The sequence below is a fragment of the Triturus cristatus genome, chromosome 1_2 (assembly GCF_964204655.1).
Source record: "Triturus cristatus chromosome 1_2, aTriCri1.1, whole genome shotgun sequence".
NCBI classification, from domain to species: domain Eukaryota; kingdom Metazoa; phylum Chordata; class Amphibia; order Caudata; family Salamandridae; genus Triturus; species Triturus cristatus.
This window is the reverse complement of record NC_140580.1, coordinates 643,454,635-643,467,501: the sequence shown is the minus strand read 5'-3', so window position 1 is coordinate 643,467,501 and position 12,867 is coordinate 643,454,635. Positions and strand designations below refer to the sequence as shown.

Here is a 12,867-nt window from a genome sequence, read left to right as displayed (position 1 = left end):
CCAACAGGTTTACCACTTTTCCCGTACGAAATGATCTTGTTCAACATAACACAAAACCGTCTCACTCTAAGGGCTCCATTCTTGACCTAGTTATTTCCAAAGTAGATACGCTAACTGCTGTTGATCCTAATACCAGTAGACTGGTCTAACCGCTTCCTCATCCCCTTCTCTCTTCACCTATCTCATTGACCTTGACATTTTGTGCAACACGGCTATGAGCTCATTTACAATCTTAGACCCCTACTCTGATGTTAATGACCCGACCACCCAATCTCTCACCAGCTCATCAGCTGTAATTGATAATGTTGCTCCACTGCAAAGTAAAAAGAAAAGACCCACTCCTTCTGCTCCATGGTTCAAAAAATCACTCTACAAAGAAAGAAAAAAACTTCAGGAACCTTGAGAAACTATGGAGATATTCTCCTTCCACCACCAATCTATCCAATCTCCGCCTCACAAGATCTCATTACCACAAACACATCTTCCATGAAAAAGTGATGCACTTCAGAAACCCCCTTGATTCTGCCAAAAACAAACCAAAAAAGTTATTCAACCTTATCAAAATCACCAACATCTCTCCATCTCCCACGGTATTTGACGACACCCCCAAGATAGTGGCAGAATTTGCAGTCTTCTTTGATGAAAAATTTAAATCACTTATGAATCAGGTTACCCATCCTACCCCCCCTGAGGATCGCAAATCGTTAGTTCTGTGGCAGAACTTTGACAACATCACCTAAACTGCCCTACTTGAAAGCATTCTAGAAACTAACCCCCAAACCATTCCATCGACCCCATCTCCAGTGACATTGCCATTGACTTTTACACCCACACACTTTCCTACTGGAGCAGTCTGATAAACATCTTCCTCAACCGAGGCTCCCTTACTGCTGCTCTTAAAACAGGACAGGTTACTCCACTTCTTATAAAAACCAACTGCTGATGCAAAAGATCTCAACAATTTCCGCCCTATCACTAACCTCCCTTTTCTCGCTAAAATTACAGAAAGTTGTGTGGCGAAGCAACTCTCTTAGCCCATCAAGGTTAACTTCCTCCTAGACGAATTCCAATCTGGTTTTACCCAAGGCTGCAGTACCAAACCAGCCCTACTTCTAGTGATCGATAATGCCTTGCAAGTACTTGACTCTGGTGAATCTTGTCTCCTGATCCTTCTTGACCTATCCGCAGCCTTTGACACTGTTAATCACAACACTCTTTTGTACACTTTTAAGCTAAGAATGGGTTTTGAAGGCACAGCGCTCAAATGGTTCGAATCATTCCTCTCGGGCAGATCAAAGATGATCAAAATAGCAAATTGTTTCTCCACTTTAATGGTTGTTGGACAAGGCGTCCCTCAAGGCTCGATCCTCGCGCCACACTGTTAAACCTTTACATTAAACCGCTGGGTAAGCTCCTAAAAAAACTGGGGTCCATTGTCACCTATGTGCGGATGTCACCCAAATCTTCAACACCACTCTTAACTCCATCCACCATGAATGGAGCACTGAGGAAGCAGGGGAGATCGAGAGGACAGCAATATAAGGAACTTTGAGGGGCAGCTGGGTGATTGGGCCCAGTCACAGAGCACAAGTCTAAATAAGCTCTGAGTGAAAGGAATGACCTTAGCTTTCGCTCCTTTCGCCTGGGCTGACTCTGCACTACGGCTATTGCACTTTATGATGTACTAACGTTTTTATTAATTTTATTACTGTATTGCAATGGTTTTAATTAACTTATGCAAGAAATAAATAAATAAAAATACACTACCATCTACCACTGGTTATCAACTCATTCTGAATCCTTCCAAAACAGAATTCCTTCTCCTCTGGACCCCACTATCTCCTCCTCCCATCCAATCTTGGATGAACAATCTGAACAGTCTCAACAACAAACCTATCATTTTTGACAGTGCCAAATCTCTAGGCGTCATCCTAGACAAAAGGCTCAACTTACAGTCCCATATCAACACCATTGCCAAGAATGCACGCTACCAACTCCGCCTTCTCTGAGCAAGACCTAAAAACCTTGGTCCAATCTTTGTTTTTTCCAGATTAGACTACTGCAACTCACTCCTTGCTGGCCTCCCCAAATCCCACCTTTCCCCTCTAAATTCCATCCTCCACTCAGCAGCTCGCTTCATATATGGGGCTAAAAGAAATGATCACATCACACCCATACTGCTGTCTCTTCGCTGGCTTCCTATCAAAGGAAGGTCAGTTTACAAGACTGCCTGTATCACCCACAAAGCCTTGCAGACCTCAACCTCTCGCTATCCGGATAATAAACTCAAAATCTTGTGCGGCTCTAGATCTTCACGCAATGCAGACAACTTACTGATCGAACCTCCTACCTTTACAAGGGAAAGAATTATGGCTCAATCCTTCTCTGATAATGCGACCAGAATCTGGAACTCACTTCCTCCATCCCTCCGAACCACCACCTCTTTCCGGACCTTCAAAACTGATCTTAAAACTCTCCTCATCCAAAGGCACTTCCTGGAATAATTCAACCATTTTCTCGGCCCTTACGGCCATCTAGTACTCTCATGAGGTCAACTTTGTAAATAAGTATTTTACTCCTGTTTTAACTTAACGCTGACAATTTTTTATAACGGAAATATGCAAATAGAGTTAGAACTGCATATATGTAACTTGTTAGCGTACTCAGTCTTTCTTGTGTACCTTTGTAACTGTATAGATGTTGCTTGTTAACGTGTTTAGTGTATCTTGTGTACATCATGTGACATCTGGTTCTCTTGTAAAGCGCTCTGACAACTTTGGATAAAGTTTGAGCTATATAAACCTTAATTAAATAAATAAATAGCCTTGAAATCGGTAGTCTGTTGCCCGAATCGGGAGGGTTGGCATGTATGTAACGTGATGTCACTTTTTATTGCGATAATGCCACCTAATTTCTTTTGAGACATTATTAGAGATCGAGGTTTTCATACTCGTAAATGTAATGTTCAGCGTAAATAAACCATTAACATACATACAATGCAAAAACATTCAACAATGGGACCCATAGTTGTACAAAACACCACACAGCCAACCAGGGCCAAAAACAATAAAGACATGAATATGGTCTCACAGTTCTTTTGTCATCCGTTCCGAGCTCTCGAAGTAGAAAGAAATTCTAAAGTGAACAAGGATTTTTATTAATCCTTTTCCACATAAATATTTAAGGCTCACCTTATGGCACTACATCAACCCTATTGACTTCAAATACAGTCCATGATGGCTGCCAAATTGTAGTGAGGCTTTGATATAAGTTATGAGTGTAACGAACGTAAGTCCAAATGTCCTCTTTCTATGTTACCGCGGGCTCTTCCAATTTGGCTTCTGTTTCTGGATGAATGTTTGCCCCCTTGGTTCACCCCCACTTTCCCGATGGGATGGGGGGTTGTGGCCGGACAGTGGGCCTTAGTGGGGACACCGCCAGGGAGCAGAACCCGCACATGTGGGGAGTATCGCCGCTATGATAAAGGGAAAGTGTGCGAACGGCTTTTCGCTCTAGTGTTTGGTTCGCAGCTGCGCGCCAGCTCTTCTACTCGCTGCAGCACCTCAATAGGCAGTTGTTTGAAGAATAGACTGCATGCAGACAACACTGCAGGCGACAGACGTCGAGTCTGGAAGTTGGACGTCACTCATATCGTGTTTCACGAAAGGAAGGGCGTCGAAGAACTTGCGCACTACGCTCTACTTCAGACACGGAAGTTCTTTAATCTACAACCAATATGGCTATCCAACAGGCCGGAAATACCCTGGGATGTAGTATAGTGTTCACGATGTCTTAGCCCCACCCCGTCCTTTAGTCCAAAGGAGGCAGCCTCTATATAAGGCACGCTCCGGATTCCCTTTTGCCAGTCAGGTTTCAGGGCGGTGTCAGTTAGTGGCATCAGAGCGAGAAGTTCCAGGCCTTCCGCTCTATTGTCCCGTGCTGGCTGCCGTCCATACCTGGCTGCGTGAACTGTAGAAATAGTCACCATGTACCGCTACATGGGGGTGCTCGCTACCCGCGGGGGTTCGCTGTTGGCCGCGGATGCCGGACTCCCTGCGGCCGCAACAGGTCTCCGGCGGTACTGTCATGCACCCCAGGCCGAGGACGACCCCAACTTCTTCAAGATGGTGGAGGGCTTCTTCGACCGCGGTGCAAGCATCGTGGAGGATAAGCTGGTAGAGGACCTGCGTACTCGTGAGAGTGAGGAGCAGAAGCGGCTGCGAGTGCGGGGTATCCTGCGTATTATCAAACCTTGCAACCATGTGCTGAGTGTCAGCTTCCCCATCAAGCGAGACAACGGAGAGTGGGAGGTGATCGAGGGCTACCGGGCACAGCACAGTCAGCACCGGACCCCCTGCAAGGGAGGTGAGAGTCCCACAGTTACGCTACTTTCTGCGCAGCGAGTAGTGGCTACCCAAGCACCCCATTGCAAGGCACCCTATAATTCTGCTACCAACACTTCTGTAGAGCAAGGAGCTCACAGTTCGTACAAGCCACTGCAGTAGTGATGACGCTAGCCTAGACTTGTAGTCACAGGCTCTACTTTGTATCAATATTGTTAATGTTTTCCTACTCGGTTCTTCGTTTTGCAGCACGTCTGATACAGTTAAATGGCATTTTATAGTTTGGCCTGTGAAGCGTTGATAACTTTAGACGGGTGAACCCCTGAACAAAGAAGCTAATTATAATGCCCCCAAGCACATCTACCCATAATGATCCCTTCCAAGTGGTGTGATTTCCACGTTTGTCTGGACGCGAACTGCTAGCTCCAGGTGAGGAACGGGTACAGATAAACAACAGCGTTTCACCCTGCACTTCCACACATCTCTGTACAAGAATGGCGAGCGCCCGCCCTCACGACTGATGACATGGGTCCGCATGACAAGTTAATATGGGCAGCAGTGCAAACATTTCCGGTAGGCTTGGTACGTCTACCGCAGCGACGTATGCCTAGTGCAGTATAATGATTGGAATGGCATTTCTTTGTTTGAAAACTACATTATTCGCAATGAGAATGCAGCAAAGCTTTTCCAGAAAATAATCAGTGGACGTATAAATTACTTTCCTGACACCACTCAGTTAACATTTATTTAGTAAATGCTTGAAACTGGGATACATCTTTAAGACCTATAGCTATATTGTAAATCATCACAAAATATATATCTAGCTTGTATTATGTGACTACGTTGTCTCCATTGCATTAATGCTCGGAGATTCTTATTTTAATATTTTGAGGCCACACCTTTAATGGAGAAGGCGTTTCTACCAATTTCCCATCAAAAATATGTTGATGAAAGGTATCCATTATCGAAACAATACTAATTCTCAAAGACCTTCATTCTCGTTGTGTTTAAAGAGACTGAGAGACATTGCACTCTTAGACCAGCCGCCTGGCAACTGAGCTCCAATACATAAGGACTTTTTGTTCTTGTTTAATATTGTAGGGATTTATCATTATTTTACTATAGCGTTTTCTCTGAAACTTGTGTTTCAGTCTAACTAATTAAAAGTATATTAGGCTGCTACCACTGATCTCGGCACCAAACTTCATGTGTGGAAGTTCCACCATTTCTCCCCGTCTTGTCTGCTCAAGAGGAGTCATTCACTATCTCTGTAAGAAGGCAGGCATCCAGCACTCCTTTCTAACTAATTAATCTCCTGAAAGGGGGGCACACTGTTGCAGCTCAATCTAAGCTGGACCCTTTGTCATAATGAGCATCCCTACAATATTGGCATTAGGTCCTGTGTTATGTGAATTAGAACGCAGTCAACTTCAACTCTTAACTGGAAGCACCTGTGCAACACCTACAGCCGCGAGCATACATCATGTACGATGAACCCTGGCACCCAAGCAGAACCAGAATTTGTTGTGATCAGTTTCTCTCTTTACATAATGTGCTCATTCTCATTAACTGACCCCAACGGAGTCAAAGCTGCACTTTGTGTGATTAAACCAAGGGTCCCACTCCTTGTATGCTGCTCCTCTGTTCAATGGTAATGGGGGGGGGGGAGGGGTGGGGCAGCTCTGCATGATGTACATGAGTAGTTAAGACGTGGCTACCTATTTGCTAGTAATCTGATTTGAGATCAGCCAGTGCTGCATTTTAGGATTAGATACCCACTGCACTGTTCCCCTTTGCCCGAATTCTGCATTTAATGGTATGAACGTGTAAAGGAGTCAAGTTGCTTGTACAATAGCACAGTTTCAGTACTCCCTAGACTTCTTTAGCTCTACAATTTTGGTCAAGTTTGCTGTGTAACGTTCGGGCACTTGAAATTAATGGCGTGACTGCTTTTGTAGGGTGGTCAAAGTAGCACGCAACATTGAATTTCTTTATGCAATGAACCCCCACCCCCTCTCTCTAGCACCTGTATAATGAGAAGATACATAGATTAGGTTTTTTTCTTTTACTCTACCCTCCAAGTAATACTTTGACTGGAGTTGTGCTCATCTGATAGTGTTATGTTGCTGTAGGTTGACAACCCCCGTCCTGGTTTCGTTTGAACTCCCAATATTGGAAGGTTTTTCCCACGGTGTTATTTACAGATGTATCCTTAATAATGCTCTATTTTGCTAGGTGTTTCTCATTGTGTCCCCAGATGGATAATAGTTTCAGAACACCTGATAGCAAACATAGGTTAGAGTAAGGATGGCGGCAGATAGTCAAGCTTTGTATCTATATTTGCTTTTAGATCATCCATGCACCCTGTGATTCCAGTCAAGTTACTTTAACAGCAGAACCCTCAATGGATTAGTGTTCTTCCCCCCTTTCTGCCACATAAGCCTCAAGCACCATACATATGCTGTAAAGTGAAGGTGACTTAAGTCGAGTCAAATCTTTATTCAGATAAAAATATCCATAAAAGCACAGTTCATCACTACCAATGGCAAATACAATACAAGTCTTAAAACCTATAAATATACAATATCATGCAATACGAATACAAAATTACAGTAATAAAATCGCAATAAAAAGGTTGGACAAACGTGCAAAATCTAGCAGCATTAATAACACAGTATGAGGTTTAGACCAATGTGCAAAGTCGGCAGTATGTTTCAAATAAAGTGCAATAACATGCAATAAGTCAGACAATGATAGGCATCAAGGTACAGATATCATTTAACTAAAACCCTAAGGTGACTTAAGTGGAGCGCCTCACCCTCCTACTCTAACAATCATGCGCAGTGTTCTGCTCCTCCTTTGGGTGACCCTGCCACAATTGCTCTTTGAACATAAGATAAGTTGCCAGCGTTGAACCTGTAGTAAAAGGAGAACCTTTATTCGTCTGGCTCTGTTACAATCCACTTGTTCATTTTTTTTTTCTTTCTGTAAGAAAAAAGTTTATGTATTCTTTAAGCACCTTCTACTTGCTGACAAATGGTCCCAGTCTACATCACGTTCATAGCAATTCACCCTATTTGGCCTGCCTGTAGGACACCCCTCCATCCTCTGTTAGACTTAAATTTTATCACGCACCCAGGCAACCGTGAAAAGCAGCACAAGAGATGCCCCTGTCAGTGCCTCTACCTAGTGGTACTGCCTTAAAAGCTGTTTAGTTCTACCGTAGAGATTTTCATTCCGGTGGCTTTGCATTCATTTGTGAATCAGTGCCTTGTCTACTTTTACCTTGGGAAGATCAATTTACAGTGAAGCTAGGTTACCCCTGCCGTCTGCTAAGGACTCGCCTGTCCTGCAAGCAAAGCACATCCAGCGCCATATTGCACAATATTGTACCCTGAACGGGTTTACCACACTGGCATGCATTACTATAGTCTTACCGAACTTGCATACCTTTTCAGAAATGCTATTCAGATGCCCAGCCCGCACGCATTGACGAATACCAATTGGTTTGGGGGAAAAGATTAGGGAGATTAAACAGTGGCGCCTGTGGCACTCAACGTGAACATTTGACTTCAGATTACTCATCTGGTTTGTTCATCAGATTGGATGCTTAAATTACTATAATAGATCTCTTAATGCTACTTAATTGTTTTTTTGCTCCACAGGGGCGTGGATGACTGTTAATCCATGACCACTTTTAGTTAACTTGGTCTGCTAAAAGAATTCAAGAATGTATTCACTATCGTTTGCCGAAATGGGCATGTAACATCAGGCATGGGATAGCTTTTGTAACACAGTTCGAATTAAACTCCAACTGCACAAGTATGAAGGCACTTTTTTTGTGCTTTAAAAGGACCAAAAACCTCTACATCGTTAAGTTATGATCTTTGTGCTCATTATGAATATGCACAGTTTTGATGTGGTTTTTGTAGAAAACATCTTTGCTGATTGTGTGACTTTTAGTTAAATGAGCTGGAGTAGTCTGGCTTTTTATTTTATTTTTTTACTTATAATCTTTCTTCATTCAAAAATCACAGAGTTCTGTGGGAGGACTTTTTACCACAGTCATATGGAACCCTCATTTTAGACGCACCAGCACAGGGTTAAACTTTGGTGCCTTTGTCACACACTGCTTGGAGTAGAGCGAGCAGGTACCTGAATATCAACGTGGTCTGTTGTAATTAGTGATCCTTTTTTTCAAAACCACAGCCCCCGAAATTCTGCTATTTCCATATCAAAAGCTTCAAACGACTGGGTACTTCACCCTAAAGCGGCTCAAATGTATTCCCAGACGTGGGACCCGTGCTCACTACGCCACTGGAGTCAAGCTATCCTGGCTGATGACGGCTGATAGCCAGAAACCGGTCCTAGGATGCTTGATTCCGGTCCAGGGAAGACATGGTTTGGCAGTTCGGGCTGGACTGTTCCCATGAGGCACAGGGTCAAGACTGATTTGCATATGGCCATGTCTAAACTGGGGTGGTGTAGTGGGCAAAAGAACGATGGATTTAACCCAGATCTCTTGACTGGGGGAGAATGTCTGCATTGTCAGCATTCCGTCCATCATTTGTTTGTTGTAACGCAAATGTAGTGGTGGCACAGTCTAAGCACAAACTTTCCTTTGAGTTGTCAGTTTGGCCTGAGGCCCAGGCCCAGCTCTCTCCTCTCCTACCATTCCACACCTCTCTGCCGGTTTCTGTGCCCTTATTAAGATGTTCCTTTCTCATTCCTGTGCCGATCGGTGACCTACACAGTGCTGGTTTCCTCTTTTGCGACTTTTCCTTTTTGTGCATCTTTTCCTCATCTTTGTACCTCCTGTTTGTCTTTCTCAGTGCTTCATTTCTGCCCAGGGCCGCTTCTGCCTTTGCCCTGCCCCTGCAACCTCCCCTACCTCCTAGGACCTACTTAATGGAGGCTGCAGCGCTTGTACACCAAAGACCAGCACGTCTATACCTATACTGTGCCCGGTGCCAGGAACTGTGAAGGCTCCCCCCCCAACTCCTGCAGCTACACCGCAACCAAATTCCATGCCTGCGACCTTGGATGCCACCATGAACACGTAACCCACTCCAGTGCAACAACAACCACTCTGATGCATCCTTCTCAAGACCCGCTCACTATGTAAACATGCCACAAAGCTCTGGGGCCTCATAGATGCCCCCCCACCCCGATGTTGTCTGTCTCGGAGGCATGGCTCAACCCAGCTTTGGCCCCTGACTGTTCCACCGTGGTACCCGAAGGATACAAGATCACACACCGTGACCGCACCAACTAACATGGCAGAGGAATCTCCTCATTCACAAAGAAACCATCCAATGCACTGCCATCACGGTTCTCTCCACATTGGCCATGGAATACCTAAACTTGAAGATCCAAACAGACGGCAAGTCTACCATAAAGGGCCCTCTTGTGTACCGACCACTGGGACTGTTCAAGGTTCTGCAACTTCAGCACAGATTTCATTGCCCACCCTCTCGCTATTAGACTCCAACATCTACATGCTCCTCTATGAACCTCAAATTTCACCTCAGTGGCAAAACCACCTCCACCCTCTTCGACAACATGAACATCGGTTTCTGCCAACCTGTCTGTGACACCACGCAGAGTGCAGGCCACTCGCTCAACTCCATATTTACCTACAGCGACAAATACAGCTGTACCACCGGACTGACCTGGTCCGACTATACATCGTCCACCTCAACATCACCAGCCCCTTGACCACGGCCAGGACACTACACTGCACCCCACATCACAGAAGGCGCAAAATCTCGGAGACTACATGGACCAACACCCTCAACAACCTAAACCAAAACACCAGACACTTCATCAACTGGATCCCGAACATCGAGACCGCATCACCCCCATTGACAAAAACAACCACAAAAGAGCCCCCAATAAAGCAAGCTGGTACACCGAAGACCTCCAACACCTCTGCAAACAATTGGCAAGGAGGTGGCGTGCTAGTAAGGGTTTTTTTTTTCCACACTCAGCAACTATTGTTAAACTGGTAGAATAACCCGATCTAAGGATGTATTGGGGTATTATTCTACTACCTACTTATCAGTTGGAATATCAAAGATATTGAAGTAAAAGCCTCACTCACATAATAGTGACATGCTTCATCATAGGCAAATACTCCACACCCAGAGAAGATGGTACTCTCTGGCCGGACTCAACCAAAGATGTAATGGGAGTGCTTAGATAAATGAGTGACTGGTTAAGCAGGGAACCAGATTTGAGTTAAAAATACCTACGAGTATACCCCTCCTAAGTCCTTTATTCAAGGGTACTTATGGTATCATTAAAAACTTTATCTTGGGGTTATTTTGAGCTTGATTCTGTTCAAATGTACCCTCAATTGTATGCCAACATGTTTCGGCCCAAATGGGTAGCCCGGTCGGGTCTGAGGGCCTTCGTCAGGGTGTTGTGATTCTGTTCCTTATTTTTAAGGTCCCTGCCATGTAACAGTGCATGTGCTACATGCAACCCAAACGTGAGGCTTAATGCACTCACCTGTACGTATTTGTACTCCAACTTCAGTAGAATTTCTACTGATTGATGCCTATTAGCATCATGCAGATCTCATGTATTAGGGTGCCGTCCTGTAGTCAAACATTCGTCAAGGACACCGCACCGCCGATAAACCTCATAGGACACATCGTCTGCCGTCGGACGGCAGAAATTCTACTGAAGTTGGAGTACAAATACGTACAGGTGAGAATAATACCCCAATACATCCTTAGATCGGGTTATTCTACCAGTCTAACAATAGTTGCTGAGTGTGAAAAAAAGTTTATTCGGGAGAACGCAACTATGTTGTTTATTGTCTCCCTCTCTGTGTGTGTGAAAAACGTGCTAGTAAGGGTACCACCGGTAGAATTTCATTCAACGCAGTCCTCAACATCTAACAGAGGCACCTACGAGACACCAAGAAAACACATTTGTAAAAAGGTGCTTTTGTTATGGTCCTTGGGCTGAAATTATTTGAAGAGACTAGGAGCCAGTGAATTGCCTTCCAGCTGCTGCTATTGCGGAGGCAATCCCTATTCCTCTATCCACTGATATTTTTTAGTTCTTGCCTATGCAGCGCGTGTGCTGTCTCTTTGAGACATGCTGTATTCAGGTATGGCCTTTAAGCCCCCCCCCCTATTTTCAACTGGCTCATCTTATTGTCCTTTTGTAAATGGTGGCTTCCCATTCGTGATTAGGCTTAGTAGTCCCTCCTTAGTACCTTCCTCTCTTCTGTTACCTCCCATGAGGGCACCCCCTCTTACATGTGTCCTTACTCTCCAGGTTTCCTTAACAATCTGAGCATTATTTAGTTAATGCCTTGCTGAAGCAGGCAGAACATGCTGTCTGTCTTTTGCAACCCGCCCTGGTTTGTAGTTGCTGTACAAGGCACAACATGTTACCCTGCTTCTGCAACCTGTGACACTGAGGAGGTACTTTTTAAAAAAAAGTCTGCTTTACTGTAAAATGTATAAAGAAAAAACTCTTTTTAAAAAAAAAAAAAAAAATGTTTTTAAATGTATTTACTTACTTTAGTTGCATTTGCGGAATGCCTAGCTTTACCCATTTATAGCTAAAGCACGGTGTGCCGTGATTGCTACAAAAGTAAATAAATAGAAAAAATAGGACGGGTGGATGCCACGTTTCTTTTCCGGTTATTTACTTTAGTAGGAGTCTTGGCACACCACGCTTTTGCTTTAAACATCTGAAGCTAAAGCGCGGTATGATTCAAATGCTAATAAAGCAAATAAATACAAAAAAAGTCTATTTACTTTTCGGGCTTTCACTGCACGCTTTTGCTTTAAACATATAAAATTGAAGTGCAGACTACAAAACACACAAAAAATGCTCCCACTTATTAATGCTCACTTTAAATGTTTTCACTTTGAACATGACGGCTGCATATCATTCATTTCTCTCTCTATATTTTTTTTCCTTCAATAGCATTTGAATAGTGGCACATAATTCAATTCCCTTACCGCTCAAAGGGTGCAGTACCACAGGCGGTTACTAGGTGTCCCTGTTGAGTTCAATAAAAGCAAATTAAAACATATACTCTGCAGCAATCTTTCTCTTTATCATTCCATTAAGGGTACAGTACCTTATGTGACTAATGGGAGGTCCCTTTACTACTACACAGGGGCACCTTGTAACCGCCTTCGGTACTGAGTTCTTTACTTTATTCATGAAATTTCTTTTATTACTTGTGCTACTGCTGGGATATTTTTGTTAAAAGAAAAAAAAGGACAAACATTAGAATTTGCAGCGCCAATAGCTCAAAGTTTCACTAATGCGAGACCTGATGTATTGCAAATGCTTGTTTATTAATTTTACTTGGTTGGCAGCCAAAATCTGTAACCTTCTTGGCCCTTTTCAGGCTTTTATTTTTGCTAGTTAATTTAAACTTCTGAGTGAATGAAAAATAGAGTGCATAGCTATATCTTGGACTGTCCCGGGAAACTAACTCGCATAAAATGCAGGCAGCAATTCAATATGCTGAAGCTATAGGCACGTT

The 12,867-nt window shown here is 43.8% G+C and overlaps 2 protein-coding genes across 3 annotated transcripts in view; one reads left to right on the top strand and one right to left on the bottom strand.

Moving 5' to 3' along the window:
* The window catches only part of SHLD2 (shieldin complex subunit 2), an 844,943-nt gene extending 841,269 nt beyond the window's left edge, over positions 1–3,674 (bottom strand). For both annotated transcript variants that reach the window (XM_085607834.1, XM_085607842.1), the window contains exon 1: positions 3,192–3,674. The gene's annotated coding sequence lies outside the window, so the exon portion shown is untranslated. The remainder of the gene's footprint in view (positions 1–3,191) is intronic.
* A 187-nt stretch (positions 3,675–3,861) lies between these two features.
* The window catches only part of GLUD1 (glutamate dehydrogenase 1), a 140,832-nt gene continuing 131,826 nt past the window's right edge, over positions 3,862–12,867 (top strand). The window contains exon 1 of the mRNA XM_085607853.1: positions 3,862–4,365. Within this exon, the coding sequence (XP_085463979.1) occupies positions 3,987–4,365 (379 nt within the window). The 5' untranslated portion in view covers positions 3,862–3,986. The remainder of the gene's footprint in view (positions 4,366–12,867) is intronic.